This window comes from Biomphalaria glabrata, chromosome 9 (assembly GCF_947242115.1).
Source record: "Biomphalaria glabrata chromosome 9, xgBioGlab47.1, whole genome shotgun sequence".
Taxonomy (NCBI): domain Eukaryota; kingdom Metazoa; phylum Mollusca; class Gastropoda; family Planorbidae; genus Biomphalaria; species Biomphalaria glabrata.
This window is the reverse complement of record NC_074719.1, coordinates 6,397,928-6,423,435: the sequence shown is the minus strand read 5'-3', so window position 1 is coordinate 6,423,435 and position 25,508 is coordinate 6,397,928. Positions and strand designations below refer to the sequence as shown.

The 25,508-nt window shown below is 35.4% G+C and overlaps 1 protein-coding gene across 1 annotated transcript in view; it reads right to left on the bottom strand.

Annotated features, from left to right (window-relative positions):
• Window positions 1-12,129: 12,129 nt before the first annotated feature.
• The window catches only part of LOC129928165 (uncharacterized), a 55,382-nt gene continuing 42,003 nt past the window's right edge, over window positions 12,130-25,508 (bottom strand). Inside the window, exons 10-13 of the mRNA XM_056041164.1 lie at window positions 20,216-20,331; window positions 17,759-17,904; window positions 15,608-15,682; window positions 12,130-12,424 (exon numbers count right to left, since the gene is read on the bottom strand). Of these exons, the coding sequence (XP_055897139.1) occupies window positions 12,264-12,424; window positions 15,608-15,682; window positions 17,759-17,904; window positions 20,216-20,331 (498 nt within the window). The 3' untranslated portion in view covers window positions 12,130-12,263. The remainder of the gene's footprint in view (window positions 12,425-15,607; window positions 15,683-17,758; window positions 17,905-20,215; window positions 20,332-25,508) is intronic.

Below are 25,508 nucleotides of genomic sequence, written 5' to 3'. Positions count from 1 at the left end.
AGCGTCTGCAACTAATTGTAAGGTCAAGTTCAAAGCAATCGTCTGACAAGGGTTCTCAAAATGTTTCAATCTATTGATCAGGTAAACGATTCTTTGTCGGGGCGTAGTTACTGAGTGGTAAACCGCTTAGCCACCGGACCGAGGGGATCCTGGTACGAATCATGGTGAAGACTATGATATTCAGGACGCCCCTGAGTCAACCTAACTCTAAAGGATACCCGACATTTGTTGGGGAAAGTAAAGAAAGTTCGAACACATGGCTCCCCTGTTAACCGTCGGCCATGGAAACAGACAATCTTTTAAATCATATCGCCCTATAAATCGCTAGTTCTGAAAGAAGACATTTATTCTTTATTAAAATTTAAACATTCTCATAGCGGTTTATATACTATAACAAACTCAGACAAAATAAAAATTCAAGTGAAATCATGGCCTTACATTAATTTAGGGCTTCACACACAATTACAAATAAACGCAGGGCGTTTCGCCCTATTAAAAACAATGACCGAGAAACACAACGATCAAACAATGACCGAGTAACAACCACTTAATAACGACGATCAACAATGACCAAGCTACAATGACCAAGCAACAATAACCAATGACCGAGTAACAACAAGCAACAGCGACCAAACAATAACGACCAAGCAACAATGACCGAGCAACAATAACCAATGACCGAGAACAACGAGCAACAACGACCAAACAACAACGACCAAGCAACAATGACCAAGCAACAATAACCAATGACCGAGAACAACGAGCAACAACGACCAAACAACAACGACCAAGCAACAATGACCGAGTAACATTGACCGAGTAACAACGAGCAACAATGACCGAGCAACAACGACCGAGCAACAATGACCGAGTAACATTGACCGAGTAACAAAGAGCAACAATGACCAAACAACAATGACCGAGCAACAATGACCGAGTAACAACGAGCAACAATGACCAAGCAACAACGACCGAGAAACAATGACCGAGCAACAACGACCGAGAAACAATGACCGAGTAACAATGACCGAGTAACAACGAACAACAATGACCGAGCAACAACGACCGAGAAACAATGACCGAGCAACATCGAACAAACAACACCGAGCAACAACGACAAAGCATAAATGACAGAGCAACAACGACCGAGTAACAATGTCCGAGCAACAATGTCCGAGTATCAATGACCGAGTATCAATGACCGAGTATCAATGACCGAGCAACAATGACCGAGCAACCTAGACCAACAAGTACCGAGCATTCTATAAAATGCCTGTCATTGCGCACTTTGCCGGTAGCATAGACAATATTTAAATATATACGATTTTGTGTGTGTGTGTGTGTAGATCTAGACTGATAATTAGCGGATAATTAAATAAATATCTTTCGTAAAATATAGTCCTACAACTATTTACCGGAATAATCAGCATGATTGCTTGACCATCTGTAGGCCAGATTTTCACCAATTCTATGGCCATGTAACATACAGGGGCTATGTTTAAATATACTAGAATTTGCCAAGTGGTCCGCGTAGTGCTGAGCATAATGATTAAGATCAGAACTGCCAAGAGATAAATTAATAGTACACATTATTTAAACAATTCAGGCGGAAGATTTCAATATCAATACAGAACAGTCTTTACATAGAACAATAATGTAAACGCTTACATAATTAAAACTAATTGTTCCACATTTGTAATGAAGAAGAAAAACATTTTTAAAAATTCTTAAAAAAAAAAAAAAGACAATACCTCCTTTACACAACTTATATAGCTGCCATTTTTCTCTTAATAACTAATGAATGATAGATTCTAAAATAAGGAACATTTTTTTTTACCACACTTCATACCACCCCCTACCCCAGAAAAAATCCTGGTTAAGCAAATCAACTAGACTTTGTAATATTCCAATGATAGGCTTTTAGATCTAGAAGAAAATGCGCGCAATATTCATGAACATTAATTTATTAACTCTTTCTCTCCGTAATTATTTTACATGGCCCAATAACATGTATCATTAACATTTCTGTTTGTAATCAGAAAAATGTTATATTTGGTATAGAGTTGAAGAGGATTGGATGCTCTTTTTACACAGGAAATACACAAAAAAAAAACATGCATATATGTAACCCTGCCGGACCAAATTAAACAAAGGACGTTTGGGCCACGAGGCCTTCATCAGCTACAAAACAAAACAAAAAAAAAACAATAAACACAAAATAGTCTAATGGTAACTTATCTGTCCGATGTTGTTCTCTATCGAGGCAGAAAAGAAATGAGTCTTTTTACACAATGCAAATTAATGTTCATAAATCTTAAAATTAATTTAATGTAATGGGGTCAAATCGACGTTGGTATCGTCAATTAGGAGAGAAAGAGTTGAAATCTTCAGTCAGAATAGCCCTGCCTTCGGAAATTCATTAAAGTGATAGTCATTTTCAAAAACGCGAAAGTCCTTTCAAAACCGATAATAGACCTAGACTAGATCTATAGCCAAATTTAAATTTATTTATTTACCAATTAGGTAGCCTAATTAACTATTGGTTATTAGTTATTTCGTTTGTTATCTAGAATAAGGAAAGAAATTGTACCTCTGATGAGGTGGTGTAAGTTGAACTAGTCCCTTTTATACTTTCTAGAGAGAAAAGTTTGAAACTAACAATTGATAACTATAAAACCTTGCATTCGGATACGCACTTCCCTGGTTGAATTGTTAGTATGTTGGCTTTTAATTAGCCCTGAGTTCAGGTCGTTCAGGTTTTTTTTATCTATGTATTTAAAAATCTATCACGGTAATAGGCCTATTCAACCCTTTCCCAACTGGTCCAGATAAGTGATAAGATCATAGCGTATTGAGATATCTAAAAGCAGGAAATTGCGCTAAACAAAAACAATTTAAAACAAGGTTACAAAGACAGTTTGAGTGTAACACGAACTGAAAATCGGCTCCCGAAGTGGTCCACCCCAGGCAGGTAAAAAGGCAGGTTTCAATATTATCAGAATGAAATTCTATCAAAGACAAATGACAGAGAAGAATGGAGAAAAAAGGTTAACAGATGTCGTGTGGTGCCCCAGCGGTCCAGCAGACCAAAGGATAGGTGAAAGTGAATGTGAATTGTAAGTTAGATGTGAGCCTGGCCTAACTGATGACTTATAATGAATATCTAATTGATCAAATTGTTTTGTAAAGGGTCAATCTCTTATTCCTCAAGGAAAAAAAAATATTTCCGCAAAACAAATATAAAAAAATTTCCTTTGGTTAAGTGCTCCATATTTCGTGTGTGGTATTAGAGCTTACGCAATGATATGAAAAACTACTTAACCCTTAAAGTGCTGAGCAAAATGGAATTGCAATTTGAATGTGCAGAGTCTAAACTGCCACATGCGTTTTAAGGGTGAATTATTGTTGTTTTAAATCATGTCCAACTTATATGCATACTAAATAGATTTTTCTCTTGAAAAAAATAGTAAACATTTTTTTGTGTGTGTAAATATAAGTATTTAGAATAATAGAACTTACATAACTTAGCAACATAAATGTAAAAATTATTTATTTTTTTCTGACAAAAAATCTACAACTGTTTGCATAAATGTGTTAAAAATATGGCAAAATGTATCAGAATCATAGACATAAATAAATATAGACTGGAAGTAGGAAGTTATTTTTATTTGGGGGGAGTCAATATGTTTTATGTACTATATCTATGTGAAAAAAAAATGGCGGCGATTGAGCTATAAATTCTAGGACTAACATTTCAGCCAATATATACCTTTGATCTTTAGTTTTGAAAAGTGCAAAACTGCCATATTCCCAATATTTTGTCTTTGTTTTACAATCATAGACATAGGCAAATATATATAGGTTTGTGATGTGGATCTACACACTGATCTTTTCCCAAATATTTCCGATAATAATTTGTTCTTTATCGTCCAGTCTATATATATATGTCTATGATCAGAATGCATCAGAACCATGAATGGTCTAAAATATTGTGTTGTCGGATTTTCACTATCTTTACTAGTTTACGAGATGTAAACGAGAAGGACGAACAGACGGACAGACAGGCCACACAAAACTAATAGCGTCTTTTCCTCTTTCAGGGGCCGCTAAAAATAAGTATTATTAATTATTATTATAAATATTATTAAGCAAAAATATTTTTAATCGCACATATTTATTAATGTTAGTCTAGATCTAGGCCAACTACAAATTTAATTACATCCAAACTAATTGTTATAACTACGCTTAATTAATATATACATTTTATTTTTTTTTATAAATTATTTTTTAACAATATATTTCTAGCTTTAAATTATTTTTTTTTCGCAAGTCATTATCTTTTCACTTTGCAGAACTTCCAAGTCTAGCCCTGGGTAATGCCAATTTCCAGGGAAAAAAAAACGATTCTAATATTATCAAAATTCATGCAACACCATTCTTTATAGGTCTTATAGATCTACATTATTGGCCTACTACACATTGCCCAGTGTAATTTATATCAAAGACAACACACGATAGGATATTCTTTAAGTAATTAGGATGCAATTACGATATAGTGGTACTTTTTTTTGCGTAATTAAATAAACATACCAAAAACGATATTGGCGTAGTTTACTTAATTCGGAAACAATTATTCTTTAGGATGTATTTCATGTCCTCAGGAAAGAGGACCTGTGTTATGAAGTGTGTGTGTGTGTGTGTTGTTCCTAGGTGATGATGAAGAAAGGGAGCATTAATTGTTATTTATGTAGAATGATGAAAGATAAGCGGCTCTATCATAAACTATGTTAAGAACTCCAGGGTGTAGAAGTGTACAGACGTGTTTTGATAGTGAGTTAGATGTGCTTAAATATGAGTCCATTTCATTTCCTCTCAAGTTAATGTGTCTATATTATAATAAAAGTTATATTTATTTTGTTGACAAAAGAAGTTTATTCCATTGTTTGTCAAGTCCTATGATTTAAAATATAATATGCCTACATCAGTTTAGTTGTCTACTAGCAATCTGGTAATATAAGTCAATGACTGTCATCAACTGGTTGTTTGGTCGGGGAGCTGGACTGTCGTTCTGGTCTCGATGGGCACAAGTTCATACCCTCCCAATGTGCCATCCCCAGACGTCCTGCGGGAGGTTTGCACTAGGAAGTAAGTTATCAACATCCGAAACACATAAAACATTTTTACAAACCTGACAGTTCAATGTTTAAACACACATTTCCAAATTCTATACCAGCGGTTCTCAACCATTTATGCTCGGCGACCCCTTTTTTACAATCCCCCACTCTGCTGCTACCCCCCCCCCACCCCACACACACATACAGCAATAGAAGAATAGACAATAACAATCCATATTTTCGACGGTCTTTGGCGACCCCTGGCAAATCGTCAATCGACCTCCAAGAGGGTCGCGACCCACAGGTTGAGAACCCCTGCTCTATACCAAACGATTTAGCACGACTAAATTTGAAGACGAACCTGAGTTTTAAGAGACCGACGCCATGTAGCAGCCTCTTCTCGTTGTGTGCTCTGAGTGCCTCTTGATATAAATAGAATCGTTGACTTTCCGTCGTCTGCACCATTTTATCCTTGTGCTGAATTACCTCCTCCTGACCGTCATCTCCTTGTTGCTCGTCGTGGGTTGAATCAAGAAGGTTAAAGGACACACGATGATAACGAGGGTAAAGGGACTTACGGTCATCAGGAGCGTAAAAAGACTTAGGGTCGTCAGGAGCGTAAAAAGACTTTGGGTGGTCAAGGGAGGCATGAGACTTGCACCATCATGAGCGTGAAAGGACTTACGGTCTTCTTGAGGGTAATGGGACGTATGGTCATCATGAGGGTAAAAAGACTTACGGTCATCAGGAGCGTAAAAAGACTTAGGGTCGTCAAAGGGGGCATGAGACTTGCGGCCCTCATGATCTTGAAAGGACTTACGGTCATCTGGAGGGTAAAAAGACTTACGGTCATTAGGAGGGTAAAAAGACTTACGGTCATTAGGAGGGTAAAAAGACTTGCGGGCATCAGGAGGGTACGAAGACTTTCGGTAATCAGAAGGGTAAAAAGACTTACGGTCATCTGGAGGGTAAAAGAACTTACGGTCACTGTCAAGTACATTGTGCGTATGGCCATCAATGTCTATAAAGAACTTCCGTTTATGTTTGTGATAAAGACGGGGGTTTTCGAAGCTTGGCCGGTGCTCCTGGGGGGCAGAGTGCGCCGGCCGTTTCCTGACTTTAGAGATGGCGTACAGCCGCCCTCTGCTAGAACTTTGGATGTAATGGTCATCGAGCAAATCGTTGCTTTCTTTTGGAAGCGGTGCTCTCTGGCCGTGGTAAAAGGGAACATGCTCGGGGTCAGACGTAAATTCACACGAGAGAGAGTGGCAAGTGCGTATCTGGGCTGTGTCAGGCGCGTCGTTCGTTTTCTTGTCGCTCTTGCCGCTGGTCCCAGGCTGAGCACTGATAGTTGGCCTCTCTTGAGTTTCCCTAAGCTGTTTGGCCTTCTCTGCAGTTTTAATTAGGTAAGCACCATTTTTCTTTTTCACTTGATGATTTGGTAGCTGTATTTGGAAAAAATTTGCACGAGCAATGCCTGTTACCTCAATATATAAATAGTAAATATGCTAATTTTATAAAGCCTTTCTAAAACAAATCTCATACATAAAATCAATATCAAAGGCAAATGCAAATTATGAAAATATTGCTGGAATCCTCTGTCAAACTAGAATAGAAAGAGAGTTTGTGTTATCACACAAACTCAAAGGCAGCCCGCACCAAATCCGCCCAAGGAAAAGGAAAATTGAATTGTAGCCTATTATAAAAAACTTACCTAAACTGAAGTTTTTATTTTAAACAGTGGTGTATTTTTATTTAAAAAAAAAAGGATTAAATATTTAATTTTAAAAAGTTAAACGGTTTATTTACAGAAAACAAAACAAAGAAAGTAATCATTATACCAGAACTTTACATGGCCCAAAACAATCAATATAACGGATTTTACTGGATACAGAGAATAGCATGTAATGTGAGGACCTACAGGCCCTGACTGTAGTATTGTATTTTAATGCGTGTTTTATTGATGTGTTAGTTTACATTCAATCGGCGGGGGAGCGTGATGATCTTAAACTTTAGGAGATTCATGTAAGTTTATAGCAACAGTGGGCGTTTGGCCTATTGGTAAAGCGCTTGACTTCCAAACAGAGGCGTCCCGGTTTCAAAACTCATTTAAGACTGGGATTTTTTTAAGTTCGGGACTATAAGGGCACCCCTGCGTCCACCCAACTTTAATAGGTACCTGACTTTAGATGGTGAAAGTAAAGGCGGTTAGTCGTTGTGCTGACCACCATCGGCCATGGAAACAGATGATCTTAACATCATCTGCCCTATAGATTGCAAGATCTCAAAGATGGAACTTCATGTGTTGTTTTTTTTATTTCGACTTAGACCTACTTGGACTTAGATCCTTGGTGCATCGGGCGGCAAGCTGACCCCTTATAGATCTGTCACTGGTAATGTCTGAAGCCTCTTCTCACCTGGTGTCCACTGCTCTGAGGTCCGTCTACCAATTAGGGGCGGTTTGTTAGCATTGAAGGGCTTGCCATGTATCAGGCATTGGACGACCCTGAAATACCTCCCCAGCCGTGAAAATGATTTTCTCCCCCCCCCCCCAGCAAATGTCTTGTAAGGGCACTACAATTAATATGAAAAGAGACGAGGTCATCACCTGAAAGGTCATTAGGCAAGCAAGTCACGCTCTGATGGAAGTCTCTTCTGCAAGAAAACAAAGAAATGTCAACAATCAGGTTTACATCATGGGCCGTTTTGTGTTGAGGATGTATTTCTGGCACATTCATGATATTGCTATGAAATTGGTAATCAAACCACTAAGCATACTTCAAAGTTTGAACTAATTTGACACGTAATTACCTGGTAAAACAACAGTATTCTCTCATTAGGTTCTATATCTCATATCATTAATTTAGTTGACGGTTTGATTTCACTAATTCAGTTAATTTTTTCATTCTTCTATTTCCGTTTAGGCCTACAATTTCATTTACTAATTTGGTCCATTATTTCATTTTATCAATTGAGTTTTTCACTAACTCATTTCACTAATATAATTTACAATTTCGTTTCACCAATTCATTTCACTAGCGCAATTTACTTTTTCATTTCACTAATTCAGTTTACTATTTCACATCAATAATTCTGTCCACTATCTCATTTCACAAATTCAGTCCAATATTTCATTCGTGAATTAGGTCTTGTCAAAGTTATCTTATATATCACAGACGTTACTTCAAATAAAGAAGATAGTTACTTCCTACGCGTTTCATGTGTCAATCTAGTCATGCATGTTAGTCAATGACTTAAACTCTGCTAAGTCGTTTGTTTTCCTGGCTGATCTAGGCAACCCATTTCATCCTCTAATGGCACTAGGGAAGAAGGAGCACTTGTACGAATTTGTTCTAGCGTATGGAATAAGAAATGTGCCTCTATCTTTGTGTCTTTCTGAGTATTTCATTAGTTTTTTTTTCTTATATTATCTTGTATAAATAATACAGACGTTACTTCAAAAAAAGTATGGTTTAGTGTTTTATGTATCATAAGTAGGCCTATTTTACTTTTTTATTCTTCTGTCCTGAAGTGTCTCAAATGACTCATAATTTTGCTGTTCGAAAGCTGCGGTTGTGGCTAACTTTTACAATTGAGAGTTGTTTTTTTTAAACTCTTTAAATCCCAAAATAGTTTTTGTGGCTTATTCAGAGTATAGATCTAGACTATATTATTTATCTAGTCTAGTCTAGACTAGGTCTAGACTAGACTTGTCTAGTATCCTTGTCATTATCATTAACACAATAAAATTAATATTAAAATGTTTGTAACCAGATTTTTTAGCAATTAAGTGCTTAGAAATCGCCGTTCACTATCGATAAACTAAAGCCAGAAATAGATTTAGATTTACGTAAATAGGATTTACCTTGGCAAGAACTAAACTTCAAAACTGAGGCAGACTACAACGCCGTCACCTGGCTAGCGCTACATTTTATTTCGTTCCACAAGACGAAAACTTGAATCTAAATTTTTAATACACCTGTTGAGCTGTAATGTAGATTTTCAAGTTCAACTAGACAATGTCAAGGACGCTATGTTGACCCTCAAATAGTGCCAACTAAGTTAAAAAAAAAATAGTGCTAAAAATCATAGTGTTTATTTATGAATGCACTCTAGTTCTATGATGCACAATCATATCCGGGTGTCAAATATTTTTTATAAGCCAGACGATATTATGAACTTTATATTATAATTTGTAATAAGTTACTAATAAATCTCTAGATCTAGTTTTTAAATACAATATGGTAGGCCTACTCTTTTCAGATAAGTCGAATGTAGGCCTACCTAAAGAATAGAAAGAGATCAGTGCTATTATGGTAGCTGAACAGCATTAATTGTTGACCTCATTTTGTCTACTTTTGTAACTAAAAGAGACCATCTACAATTCTACATAGTTTAGATCTAGATCTAATTCTATTTAATTTATTGACATCATTATCAAACTAAATGGCTCTAAATCAACACCGATAACAGTAAACTCAGGTGTACCTCAAGGAACAGTCTTGGGTCCACTACTATTTTTAATTTACATAAATGATTTACCAAATTGCATTACTTCAGGAACAAAAGTCAGATTATTTGCAGACGATTGCATAATATATAGAACAATAAAAACAACACAAGACACAGATATTTTACAAAGAGAATTAGATGAATTACAGAAATGGGAATCAAATTGGAGCATGTCTTTCCACCCAGAAAAATGTCAGTTGTTAAGAGTAACAAAAAAACTAAAACAAATTAATTCCACTTATCTTATTCATGGCAAACCAGTAACACAGACTAAAAACGCAAAATACCTAGGTGTTATAATAAATGAAAAACTGTCATGGAATCCACATATGGATGAAACTACAAAAAAATCAAACAAAGCATTAGGATTTTTAAAAAGAAATTTCTATAAATCAAATAAGAACATAAAACTAAAATGTTATTTAACCTTGGTTAGGCCAATAATAGAATATGCATCCTCTGTTTGGGACCCCTCAACTAAAGAAAACATTAAGAAACTGGAACAGACACAAAATAGAGCAGTGAGATTCATAACAAACGAATATTCACATTTGACTAGAGTAACACCTTTAGTAAAATCACCAAATTTAGAAAGCCTTCAAGACAGAAGTCTCAAAAGTAAAGTAGCAATCATACATAAAACACTGAACCATAATCTTCAAATACAAAAACAAAATTTAATAAAATACTCTGAAAGACACAAAGATAAAGGCACATTCCTCGTCCCATATGCTAGGACAAATTTGTACAAATACTCCTTCTTCCCTAGTGCTATTAGAGCATGGAATGGGTTGCCTGAGCTAGCCAGGAAAACCAGTGACTTGGCAGAATTTAAGTCATTGGTTAATATGCATGACTAAATGCATGACGCGTAGGACGTAATCATCTTCTTTTTTGAAGTAACGTCTGTATTATATAAGATAAATTTGACATATTGGACATGTTTTCGTTTGAACACAGTTGATCTTAGTATCGACTTTGCTTCATTACCGCTAGTCAGTAGCCCATTTGTTTTAAAATCTGTCTTATCTCAACTTATCAAATACAGACGTTACTTCAAAAAAGATGTGCTCCTATGTCAGTCTAGTTAATCAATGACTCAAATTCTGCTAACTTATTGGTTTTCTGGCTGACTCAGGCAACCCATTCCATCCTCTAAAGCACTAGGGAAGAAAGAGCATGTCGTAGAGTTAAACTCTAATGCGTCCTCCATGACGAGTTTATTTTGTGCTAGAAATTGAAGAGCAAAAAAACTTGGATTCTGTTGGGCTAAAACGTGAACGAAAATTATCGCATAGCTTATTAAAAAAAAAAAAAACATAGCTTATAAAAAACATAGCTTAAAGAAAAAATAGCTTATAAAAAAACATAGTTTATAAAAACATAACTTATAAAAAACATAGCTTATAAAAAAAGAAGCTTATAAAAAAAAACGTAAAATTAACATCTTGAAAATAGTTAACAATTAGTATTTGGAAGATTTAAAAAGAACGAAGCTTGTTTGGCACATTCGGAATGGTCAGGTTCAAACGGCATACTAATTTCTCACTGTTTCTTTTCTTTTTTTTTTCCGGAAATTTCATTCTGCTGTTAATAATGTCAAGGTCACGTATGCACAAATAATGCCAGGTCGCTCATCAAAGCAAACACGGGGGTTAAGATAACAATTATTCAGAAGAAAAAAAAAAGAAGCTTCCTTTGACTTTCTGGGCCTGCTCAATCATCTGTCCATAACAAGCGAAATAAAAAAAAGTAATAATAATAATAAAGAAGCTTATCTAAGGAAAAGAACCGCAAAAAATTACTACCATATTTCTCAATACTGAATGAATAAACTACTTTTTCTATAATCTATAAGATAATAATAACAATAATAATAATAAGGCTTGTCTTCGAGTTCGAAGAATGTACTATTTTCCGTGGATACGCAGCCCCATTTGTGACCTACATATTTTGCCACATCCAGGGCAAGCACAACCAATGTCCACGGGTGGTCGATTAAGATTTTCAATTCGCTGTCAACATCTGTCATGGGCAGCTGATTTTCGTTTGGTCTCAAATGTGTATCTCCGACCTTTGATTAATTGATTGGTTAATTTTTTTTTATTGATTCACATATTGTTGTCGGCTACATATAAATAAGCAAAATTTCATCTTGATCCAAGAAGTGGGAAGTGGAAGACAAAAAAAACCTCCACATATACAGCCACATCTCTCAATACAAATAATTTATCTCCCCTTTTTCGATACCAAATAAATAATTAATTAACTTACTAACTAACTGGTTATTTTTTTTTTTAATGATTTGTGTTTTGTAAGTTTTAACCATAAACACATATATATTCTACCAGACAGACGGACAAACAGAGTGAGTTAACATAAGCCTTGTAAAAACAAGAAGTCTCATTGCTGATTTAGGTTTGGAAACATTAGACAATTTTTAATGCCAACAATTTGTTTTTCACATTATTTAAATAACTTCAATATAGAAATTGTAGTAAATTGAGAGAAAGAGATGAGAGAGAGAGAGAGAGAGAGAGAGAAAGAGAGAGAGAGAGAGATTCATATTATAATTAAAAATTTTGGTATATAATTGTTCCGTTGACTCAATGCTACTTCAACACTTCCAAACTTTTACTATTGCTTGGGCGGTTGAACATTTTGTAGATACTCTCCCAGCATGTTACCCGCCGGCCTGTAGCTTCCTACCACGTAAACACCTCCGGAGAAACCTTTGGCCTTGGCCTTACCAATACCGAACTCAGTGGTAGACTTCCAAACAAGTTGTGTAAAGTGACCTGTGTATTGAAATTATAAGCGAAAATAAATACATTAAAGTTTAGTAACATGTTAATCAGATTTAAGATGTAAAAAAAACAAAACAATGCTAGATATTTTTTAATCTTCCATGTTACTAATTTTTTGTTTCCCTTTATTGTTATTCTTTAATTATTTTAAAATCTTTGCACTTCGCGCAACCAAATCTCTGCACTTTTCCCGGTCAGCAGCTGGTCTTAACAGGATATGAAGGGAGAAGCCGGTCCATTCTTTTACGTTGTCCAGCCAGCTTTTCTTTGGACGACCCTTTCTTCGTGTTCCCTCCACTGTAACTTGAAGAATGACTTTTGGCAGTGAGTCTTGTCTTACAATATGACCAAACCAGCTCAGCTTTTGTCTCTTCACAGTATTGAGGAGTTCCTCCTTTTTGCCAGCCAGAGTTTTGACTTGTAAAAGTACAAACTCATTTGTCTTCTTTTGTTATTTTTTTTTTACATTTGAGAAGCATTTAAAACTCAAAATGCACCTTAACTACGCTCATGGAACTACTGGGCTGTATTTTTTTTTGTTTGTTTACATTTGAGGGGGGGGGGTTAAAATCAAAATGTACCTTGACAACGCTCATGGAATTGGGTTACTGTAGATTTCCTTAAGCTTTTTTTTCAAAATATAATCATCATACAATCACCTTGGGGGGGGGGGGGAGAAGGCCACCACGTGAATTAATCTCTCTAAAAAAAAAAGCGAAGTGTTTGCTAAATACTCAGAATGTGCGATGTGTTCCATTGTGGAGAAAGTTTGAAAATCACTGATCTAGAGGATAGTCTTAGCAGATTTGCAGTAATCTATTAATCTTAATCTTAATCTTCTTATATAATACAGACGTTACTTCAAAAAAGAAGATGATTACGTCCTACGCGTCATGCATTTAGTCATGCATATTAACCAATGACTTAAATTCTGCCAAGTCACTGGTTTTCCTGGCTAGCTCAGGCAACCCATTCCATGCTCTAATAGCACTAGGGAAGAAGGAGTATTTGTACAAATTTGTCCTAGCATATGGGACGAGGAATGTGCCTTTATCTTTGTGTCTTTCAGAGTATTTTATTAAATTTTGTTTTTGTATTTGAAGATTATGGTTCAGTGTTTTATGTATGATTGCTACTTTACTTTTGAGACTTCTGTCTTGAAGGCTTTCTAAATTTGGTGATTTTACTAAAGGTGTTACTCTAGTCAAATGTGAATATTCGTTTGTTATGAATCTCACTGCTCTATTTTGTGTCTGTTCCAGTTTCTTAATGTTTTCTTTAGTTGAGGGGTCCCAAACAGAGGATGCATATTCTATTATTGGCCTAACCAAGGTTAAATAACATTTTAGTTTTATGTTCTTATTTGATTTATAGAAATTTCTTTTTAAAAATCCTAATGCTTTGTTTGATTTTTTTGTAGTTTCATCCATATGTGGATTCCATGACAGTTTTTCATTTATTATAACACCTAGGTATTTTGCGTTTTTAGTCTGTGTTACTGGTTTGCCATGAATAAGATAAGTGGAATTAATTTGTTTTAGTTTTTTTGTTACTCTTAACAACTGACATTTTTCTGGGTGGAAAGACATGCTCCAATTTGATTCCCATTTCTGTAATTCATCTAATTCTCTTTGTAAAATATCTGTGTCTTGTGTTGTTTTTATTGTTCTATATATTATGCAATCGTCTGCAAATAATCTGACTTTTGTTCCTGAAGTAATGCAATTTGGTAAATCATTTATGTAAATTAAAAATAGTAATGGACCCAAGACTGTTCCTTGAGGTACGCCTGAGTTTACTGTTATCGGTGTTGATTTAGAGCCATTTATTATTACAGTTTGTTCTCTCCCTATCAGAAAATCTTTAATCCACTGATGCAGTGGACCATTAATGCCGAAATATTTAAATTTTTTAAGCAAACTATGTTGGTGAACTTTGTCAAAAGCCTTAGAAAAATCTAGTAAGATAGCGTCTATTTGTTCACTATTATCTAAACCTTTTGAAAAATCATCAATTAGTCCTATTAGTTGTGTTTCACATGATCTATATTTCCTAAAGCCATGTTGGTATGGTGTGAGGACATTATGTTTGTCTAAGTGGTTTATGATGTTGCTACATATTATGTGTTCTAGGATTTTACATGTGATGCTGGTAAGTGATACTGGTCTGTAGTTTCCTGGGTCAGATTTTTCTCCTTTTTTAAATAGGGGGGTGACATTAGCTTCTTTCCAGTCCTTTGGTACTCTGCCCTGGTTAAGTGAAGCCTGAAAGAGTATTTTGAACACTGGGGCTAGCTCATTGCTTAGTTCTTTGAGTAATCTAGCTGGAATACCATCAGGTCCAGAAGCTTTATTTGGTTTGGTGTTGGCTAATAGTTTTTGAATTCCATTTTCTTGTACTACTATATCTTCTATGTTGTTTACTTGGTTCAAATTCAGTAATATGTCTTTGTCTCCTGGGGCTGAGAATGCTGATGCAAAGTATTTGTTTAGGATGTTTGCTTTAGTTTCATTATCATTATGTATTATGTTATGTTCATCTTTTAATGGCGCTATGCCTGTTGTTTCCATTTTCTTAGACTTAATGTATGACCATAGGTTTTTGTTGTTATCTTTAGATATTACATTGTTTATGTATTCACTCTGCAGCTGTCTGCTTACTTTTTGGGTTAAGTGTTTAATTTTTATATACTTTTTGTAAACTCTTTCTGCATTAGTTTCTTTAAATTTTTTATTTTTTTTACCTGGTGTTTACAATACTATTACCTAATGTTGAGTGTAATAAAGACCTACTATTAACTATTCTTGTGTAAATATATTACTGATATAGATATTATTGTCTGACATATAGTATACTTTTACCATCTCTTGGGCGTAATATTAATAATCTAAATATTAATACCTGATGTACAGTATGAGTATACTATAACTCAATTTAAGGTATATCATTACTGATCTGAATATTAATACCTGATGTACAGTATACTATAACTCAATTTAGGGTATATCATTACTGATCTAAATATTAATACCTGATGTACAGTATACTTTAACTCAATTTAGGGTATAATATCTGATCTGATCTGAATATTATTACTTGATGTACAGTATACTACTAACTTATCTTGGGTTTAATATTTCTGATATAAACATTATTCGCCGATGTACAACATACCTGTTCCACTGTTTTGTTCGTATGCGAAGTTGTGCTTTTTGATCTCACTGTACCACATGTCTGTTACATCGTCACCTTAGGTCAGATAACAATCAGAGACGTTATACACCAATACATTCACAATTCACATACACACCAACTCACACATTGTCACCTTAGGTCAGAGTACAATCAGAGATGTTATACACCAATCCATTCACAATTCACATACACACCAACTCACACATTGTCATCTTAGGTCAGAGAACAATCAGAGACGTTATACACCAATACATCCACAATTCACATACACACCAACTCACACATTGTCACCTTAGGTCAGAGAACAATCAGAGACGTTATACACCAATACATCCACAATTCACATACACACCAACTCACACATTGTCACCTTAGGTCAGAGTACAATCAGAGATGTTATATACCAATACATTCACAATTCACATACACACCAACTCACACATTGTCACCTTAGGTCAGAGAACAATCAGAGATGTTATACACCAATACATCCACAATTCACATACACACCAACTCACACATTGTCACCTTAGGTCAGAGAACAATCAGAGACGTTATACACCAATACATCCACAATTCACATACACACCAACTCACACATTGTCACCTTAGGTCAGAGAACAATCAGAGACGTTATACACCAATACATCCACAATTCACATACACACCAACTTACACATTGTCACCTTAGGTCAGAGAACAATCAGAGCAAGAAGTTGTACACCAATACATCCACAATTCACATACACACCAACTCACACATTGTCACCTTAGGTCAGAGAACAATCAGAGACGTTATACACCAATACATCCACAATTCACATACACACCAACTCACACATTGTCACCTTAGGTCAGAGTACAATCAGAGATGTTATATACCAATAAATTCACAATTCACATACACACCAACTCACACATTGTCACCTTAGGTCAGAGAACAATCAGAGACGTTATACACCAATACATTCACAATTCACCTACACACCAACTTACACATTGTCACCTTAGGTCAGAGAACAATCAGAGCAAGAAGTTGTACACCAATACATCCACAATTCACATACACACCAACTTACACATTGTCACCTTAGGTCAGAGAACAATCAGAGCAAGAAGTTGTACACCAATACATCCACAATTCACATACACACCAACTCACACATTGTCACCTTAGGTCAGAGAACAATCAGAGCAAGAAGTTATATCACCAATACATTTACATACACACCAACTCACATATTGTCACCTTAGGTCAGAAAACAATCACAGCAAGAAGTTATATCACCAATACATTCACATACACACCAACTCACATATTGTCACCTTAGGTCAGAAAACAATCAGAGCAAGAAGTTATATCACCAATACATTCACATACACACCAACTCACATATTGTCACCTTAGGTCAGAAAACAATCACAGCAAGAAGTTATATCACCAATACATTCACATACACACCAACTCACATATTGTCACCTTAGGTCAGAAAACAATCACAGCAAGAAGTTATATCACCAATACATTCACATACACACCAACTCACATATTGTCACCTTAGGTCAGAAAACAATCACAGCAAGAAGTTATATCACCAATACATTCACATACACACCAACTCACATATTGTCACCTTAGGTCAGAAAACAATCACAGCAAGAAGTTATATCACCAATACATTCACATACACACCAACTCACATATTGTCACCTTAGGTCAGAAAACAATCACAGCAAGAAGTTATATCACCAATACATTCACATACACACCAACTCACATATTGTCACCTTAGGTCAGAAAACAATCACAGCAAGAAGTTATATCACCAATACATTCACATACACAAAAACTCACAAACGAAGTGAGTTAGCTAGTACTGTGCGGGTTGTGCAGGCCGCACTGACCTCAAGTGGTGAGGAGCATCAAACTTTACTCCGATATGTATTAAGTTCCTATCCCCTCTCCCCCCCCCATTAAATACTACACATCATAACAACATGGGCAAACATTAACACCTGTATTGGAAATTGAAATTTTTGTTCATATTTTGCTACCGCTACTAACGGTCAGACGCAATCAGACAATCAGACTGCCTACAGTTGTATATGTATCATGTACAATAGATCTACCTGACATCTCTGATCCATTGCTTGCCCATTTCGTCGCCACATTTTCCCCAAGTGTCTCTCCATTCAGTTTACATGGGCTGTGCTCGAGTTGATTTGCTGCGGCCAATTTCTCTGCCCAATTTTGGGCGTATTTATTGAGGTCATCACTGAAATTTAACGTTAAATGTTACAATGTAAAGACAGCCATTTGCAGTAATCACACATGAGGGTACATTGTCATCCCCGTATACTTGGGGGTGGGGAAGTATTAAATACACGACAGCTTTGGGGGGAAAACAGAAGGCTCCAGATATTTCACGCATCAGCTGCGTGGGTGACATTATTCCGACCATACCTAATACCCACACTTTCAGCTCGTTTGTATAAAAAGATACATAGGGAATTTACACAAGAAAAAAAAGGAAATAAATGTGTTAATGAAATCGTCTAAAGGCCATTGAATCTCTATGGTCAATACATCTATCGAAAGTATAGTAATTACGTGTCATGTAATTATCTCAGTGGTCAATACATCTATCGAAAGTATAGTAATTACGTGTCATGTAATTATCTCAGTGGTCAATACATGTATCGAAAGTATAGTAATTACGTGTCATGTAATTATCTCAGTGGTCAATACATCTATCGAAAGTATAGTAATTACGTGTCATGTAATTATCTCTGTGGTCAATACATCTATCGAAAGTATAGTAATTACGTGTCATGTAATTATCTCAGTGGTCAATACATCTATCGAAAGTATAGTAATTACGTGTCATGTAATTATCTCTGTGGTCAATACATCTATCGAAAGTATAGTAATTACGTGTCATGTAATTATCTCAGTGGTCAATACATCTATCGAAAGTATAGTAATTACGTGTCATGTAATTATCTCAGTGGTCAATACATCTATCGAAAGTATAGTAATTACGTGTCATGTAATTATCTCAGTGGTCAATACATCTATCGAAAGTATAGTAATTACGTGTCATGTAATTATCTCTGTGGTCAATACATCTGTATTTAAGCCTACTCCGTGGTTAACAAGGAGTTGTTAACCAATCGATAGAAAATTCATTCATAATAACAATTATTAACATTATCTGTCCCTTGACTTTCGACGTAGGGTGCTGTGACAGTCCGCTTAACCAAACCCCTCCACTTTTCCCGGTCAGCAGCTGCTCTCAACAGGATATCACTAGAGAGGCCGGTCCAGTCTTTTACATTGTCCAGCCAGCTTTTCTTTGGGCGACCCGTTCTTCGTTCTCCCTTTACTGTCCATTGGAGAAAGACTTTTGATAGTGAGTCAAGTCTTACAATATGACCGAACCAGCTAAGCTTTCTTCTCTTTACAGTACTGAGGAGTTCTTATTTAATTATAATTCTCAATTAATCAAAAACAAAACAAAAACAAATCTCTCTCTCACTGTATATAAATAGTTTTTGTGTGTCTATAAAAACTAAGCACCTTTCATGGTCGAAACCACAGCGGTCAAATTTACCGAAAACGACTCTTTATTCCCAATTTCGACACAACATTTTTAAGTTAATCCGCCATATTTAAAAATTTTAAATGTATATGTTCGTTTTGTGAGTAATTACCACATTTTTTTTATGATACCCAGTTAGCTCAGTCTGTAGAGTTTCAGACTTTAGGTCAGTGGTTCAAATCTCTAATCACACGATATTTTTATATATTTTTAAATATTTCTTTAAATACATTAAAGTTAAGAATTAATAACCTCGATCCTAATATACGCTTTAACACTTGATTAAACGTAATGTATACTAGAATACACTGTCAAGTGGTCAAACGGGGTTTATTGAAATGCTCACAGTTTTTTTGAAAGTGCCCCCCCCCCCAACCAAAAAAAAAAGGGGGGGGGTACAAGCTGAGTATTATGTGAGCATTTGTATGACGCAATAGGTAAATAAACAATACATAATAATAATAAAAAAGATTGTGGCCATTCGATATGAAAATCTCTTCGGCTATTGGCTTAAACGATTCAAGTGATTCAAGTGATTCAAGTCAAGTGATTCAAGTGATTCAAGTCAAGTGATTCAAGTGATTCAAGTGATTCAAGCCAAGTGATTCAAGTGATTCAAGTGATTCAAGTGATTCAAGTCAAGTGATTCAAGTCAAGTGATTCAAGTGATTCAAGTGATTCAAGTGATTCAAGTGATTCAAGTCAAGTGATTCAAGTGATTCAAGTGATTCAAGTGATTCAAGTGATTGAAGTGAGGTGATTAAAGTGATTCAAGTGATTCAAGTCAAGTGATTCAAGTGATTCAAGTGATTTAAGTGATTCAAGTGATTCAAGTCAGGTGATTCAAGTGATTCAAGTGATTCAAGACAATGACATTACTTCTGTATGCAGATAATGGTGACTTACAAAATATTTTATTTCTTTAAAAAATGTTTCGTTTAAAAATGGTTACAGATTATGGTAAGAACTATATCAATGTTGAAACCTTAGTTTGAGCGCTGGGGCGCCATGTCTCGCCCGCTTTTCGTTGTGCGCTCTCAGGGCGTCTTTGCGGAACTCGCTCAACTGATTGTTGGACATTCTGACAGGATTTATCTGTAAATAGATATAACATTACGTGTTAGATGTTCTATCATTTGCTTGGCGGGATATTATAGTGGCAATGTATTCAATTCTGAAGATTAAGGATGAGTGCAGTGTTTCATATGAAGGCGCATGCAAATTGCATATTTATATGTTTTTCAAGTGAATCAAATTTAATATTCAATTTAATATTGATATATTTTTCTGTTTGACTGCCCCAGACTTGCTGATCTCCGTCTCGACAGTTCTGGGAAACCCAAAATTCTTGACCTGTATGGCGACATTTATGCACTAAGCAAGACAGCGGGGTTTCTGTCCAGGGCTTTTTGCAAGAGAGGATTTGAGTCTCTCAAGCCCTCACTCTAATGGAGTTTGATGATGATGATGATGATTGATATATTTGTAATGCAGTGTAGTGCCAGTACATTTTAGTTAGGATGTGCATTGAGTTAAAATTTGATAGATAACTCATATAGCAAAGGCAAACAGACACAAACACTCTTTTGTTCCCCTGGCAATCAAATCATTAAATAAGAACAATCTGATATAAACTTTGTCACATGTAAATTATGAGTGAGTCTGGTGTGAATGTACACTTTGGTTTCTTATAGTTATAATGTTTTTTGTTTGGTGTAATGCACAAATTGTAAGGCAAATCTCCATACGGACAATAAAGATTATTATTATTATTATTATTATTATTATTATTATTATAGTTAAATAAAAGAAATATACATATATTAAAGTAGACATTGCGATAGAGAGTCATCTGTTTCTGTGGCCAAATGTTAACGAGGGTGTCATGTGGCTATCACAACGATCAACCGCCTTTACTTCTCCCCCATCAGAACTGGGTTGACTCAGAGGCGACCAAAGATCCAGAAAATTAAAAAATCCCAGTCTTTAAAAGGATTCGAACCCGGGGCCCACCGTTAGGACGCCAAGCGCTTTATCGCTCAACCACCGAGCCTCCATTCGTTTATTAGATGCATGCATATCTAAATACATCAGCCCACATTTAATGATCTTTAAATCACGTAGATACGAGTGAGATCAGTCTGTATTTTCTAAGTGGTTGGGATGCAAACTATACAATAAAACTAGAAAAATAAATTAGATACATTTGCCAAAGACGACCGAAGTGCCAGAAAATGATAATCTAAGTAGTTAAAGAATAACGCTTGAAATAAACGTCTTTAATATACTGGACATTTCAATTTAGAGAGAATAACTATAAGTAGCTAGCTCTTTGGTGTGTTCGTTGTAAAAAAAAAAAAGATGTTGATAAACTAAATAATTGAGAAGTGTACGACATATTTTTGTGTAGTTTTCAGCACTGTAACATCTCATTTCTAAGCTCTATATGTTATCTAATAAAAGTATAGACGCTACTTTAAAAAGTTAATTACGCCCTTTTGTTTGTAGCGCAAACACATTTCATTATTTTGTTGAAAAACATTTGGCATCGGTCATCTTTTAATATAGTGTTCTTTACAAAAAGGTTGAAAAGTTTATAGATAGACAGGCGCCTCTCTATATACATAGGCCAACATGTATATAAATTATACATCTAGGTGAAATTCAATACGACAGATGGTAGAGGACATTAAACCTTTTCGTGACGTCAAGGTCGATTTTAACTGCATGTAGATTACACATACAAGATATGTAGGCTTTATCCATGTCTGACTTAACACTGGAATTTTTATCTTATCTTATCTTATATAATACAGACGTTACTTCAAAAAAGAAGATGATTACGTCCTACGCGTCATGCATTTAGTCATGCATATTAACCAATGACCTAAATTCTGCCAAGTCACTGGTTTTCCTGGCTAGCTCAGGCAATCCATTCCATGCTCTAATAGCGCTAGGGGGAAGAAAGATGCAGTGGTGTTATTGTTAGGTTCAATGTGATAAGTATTCGCCACAAATTCAAAATATTGTTATAAACCTGGTGGTGACACAGATGGGGGTAATGCTGTGTGTATTCTTGGCCTTCCCAAATCGCCCCAGTCCAGCGCAGGACGAGCGGTCAACTGTGACAGGTGACAGTACACGCCAGATCGGCAACGACCTGTGTGTAAATATTACGCACGCAAGTCACGGCGATTGTGATCATTCTGAGTGGTCAAGAACGTTCCATCCGATTCTAGAAGGCCAGTAGAGACACTATATAAGAGAGAGTGTGTCAGAAAGACGGGACTTCACGTTACCTCTCAATGTGACCAGTACGAGGCGAGAACCAGCACGGTTTGTGAAGTCAGGTGGAGCAAGGCTAGGTTTTTGGACAGTTATTGTTATATTGTTGGCAACTGTACAGTGTTGTAATGTATTTGAAATGAAATTGCTACTGTTACTTCGGAGCCCTGAGTTGTGAGGTTCTTTAAGTTCGTTGTGTCGTGTGGTGCAGTTAGAAGAGAGCCTGGATAGTAGGGGAGACAACAATATTGACAAAAAAGAAAAAACATTAAAACTACTTTACAAGAAAGAAAATAATACTAAGCGTAGTTGTATCAATTAGTTTGGGATCAGTCATGTGATTAAGTTTGTAATCGAGCTAGACTAACAATAACAAATCTGTGCGATTATAAATATCCGTACCCATTGTATTTTGTTTAGCGCAATTACCTGCTTGTAACTTTCTCACTACGTTATGGTCCGATCACTTGTCTGGACCAGTGGACTTGAGGGGGGGGGGAGGGAAGAAATGGACATCTTGGTGAATTTTACTGTAATTGTTTTTTAAAAGCATGTACTTAAAAAATGGAGGGACGACCTGTATTCGAACTACGCCTGGTCGGGCCGGCGTGCTAACCACTTTGCTAGTGATGTACTTATGTCTAGAGAAGATTGTAATATTGTTTGTTACAGTTTAGACCTACAAAGTGGACTAATTCAGTGAAGTACAATTTCTTCCCTTGTTCGAAACAAAATAATTAATTATCAATAGTTAATGAACTAATTGTTTGTTTTTTTTTTATTGATTCTTGTGATTTCAGGTAAGAGAAATAATTGTGCATAAATTTCAGTTCACTCCCTTGTTGTACTCGGCTGAGATCTCAATGCAGCCCTTGTTGGTATCAAACACAATAATTAATTACCATTTAATTTCAATTTTTTTTATTGATTCATTTCTTGTCTATGTCTATGCCGATGGCTAATTGTGCAAAGCTTCAAATTGATCCGATAATTGATTTTGGAGAAATAACGTTTACAGACATTTTACCAGACAGACAGTCAGACAGACAGACAGAGAGAGTTGATATACGCTTCGTAAAAAAATATTTTCATTTTGCAATACAAGACTTTCGATGAGACCAGACGCTTTGATATGAGTGAGTCAAGTGTGAATGTACATTTTGTTTTTTGATAGTTACAATGTTTTTTTTGGTGTAATGCACACATTGTAAGACAAATTTCCTTACGGACAATAAAGGTTATTATTATTATTATTATTATTATTAGATCACTTTTCGTTAAACTAATGTTATCATAATAACAGCTTCTGACATATCTTTTTTTTTTTTTAAATTGAAAATAACCTTACACGTTTTAATACAGCATTGTAGGCCTACAAATAAATTACACCAGAAAGATGCCTCAAACAATCCATAAATGAAATGTTGCTCCTAAACTTTGCAAGCCGCATCGCATAGTGAAATAATATTTTTCATTTCTCTTCTAGTTTCCGAAATCTGAGTGTGACAGACGGACAGACGGACATTTCGCACAAACCTAATAGCGGCTCTTCCCCTTAATGGGGTCGCTAAAAAAGTAATGTAGTTTTCTGAACAGTTCGACTTACCTGCAAATATTGTCATCTCGTCTGCTCGATGCAGGTCTCTCTTTATATATATCACAAAGCTTGATGGAATGAAACAATAATAAAATCTATTTTTAGAACTCCCTTTGAGATCAGACAGTATAAAGGAAGTTGTCACTGTCTTGTGTTATTTTCTCAGAAAAAAAATCGTTCAAAATGTTTTGAGTTGCCTTATGAATACATAGAAAGAACTAGCAATTATTCAAGAACAACATAACTTTTTTTTTATTGAGAATAGTAAAATTACTTAAGTTTTGCACAGCGTAGAAGACGGAATGCCGGGCACGTAATAAATAAACACACATTTATTTTAAGTGACATAATTGTGTGCAGTGCTATTCAAACATATACAAAGAAGCAGTGATAGATAAGATCCCATTGGTGCCAGTTTTAATGATTTTATTTAAAAGCTAATTCTTTTTGAACTCTTCCCTTTCCAGGGCCGGTCTTAGGCATAAACGAACTAGGCAGATGCCTTGTTTGGTGGAAGCCTCGCAAAGGACTCAAAACTATTTTATTTTAGTAGAAATAGAGAAACTCGTGCTTACTGTTATTGTTGGAGGTAATTCTAAGGCTTTTGACAAAGTTCACCACCATAGTTTGCTTAAAAAATTAAAATATTTCGGCATTAATGGTCCACTGCATCAGTGGATTAAAGACTTTCTGATAGGGAGAGAACAAACTGTAATAATAAATGGCTCTAAATCAACACCGATAACAGTAAACTCAGGTGTACCTCAAGGAACAGTCTTGGGTCCACTACTATTTTTAATTTACATAAATGATTTACCAAATTGCATTAGTTCAGGAACAAAAGTCAGATTATTTGCAGACGATTGCATAATATATAGAACAATAAAAACAACACAAGACACAGATATTTTACAAAGAGAATTAGATGAATTACAGAAATGGGAATCAAATTGGAGCATGTCTTTCCACCCAGAAAAATGTCAGTTGTTAAGAGTAACAAAAAAACTAAAACAAATTAATTCCACTTATCTTATTCATGGCAAACCAGTAACACAGACTAAAAACGCAAAATACCTAGGTGTTATAATAAATGAAAAACTGTCATGGAATCCACATATTGATGAAACTACAAAAAATCAAACAATGCATTAGGATTTATTAAAAGAAATTTCTATAAATCAAATAAGAACATAAAACTAAAATGTTATTTAACCTTGGTTAGGCCAATAATAGAATATGCATCCTCTGTTTGGGACCCCTCAACTCAAGAAAACATTAAGAAACTAGAACAGACACAAAATAGAGCAGTGCGATTCATAACAAACGAATATTCACATTTGACTAGAGTAACACCTTTAGTAAAATCACTAAATTTAGAAAGCCTTCAGGACAGAAG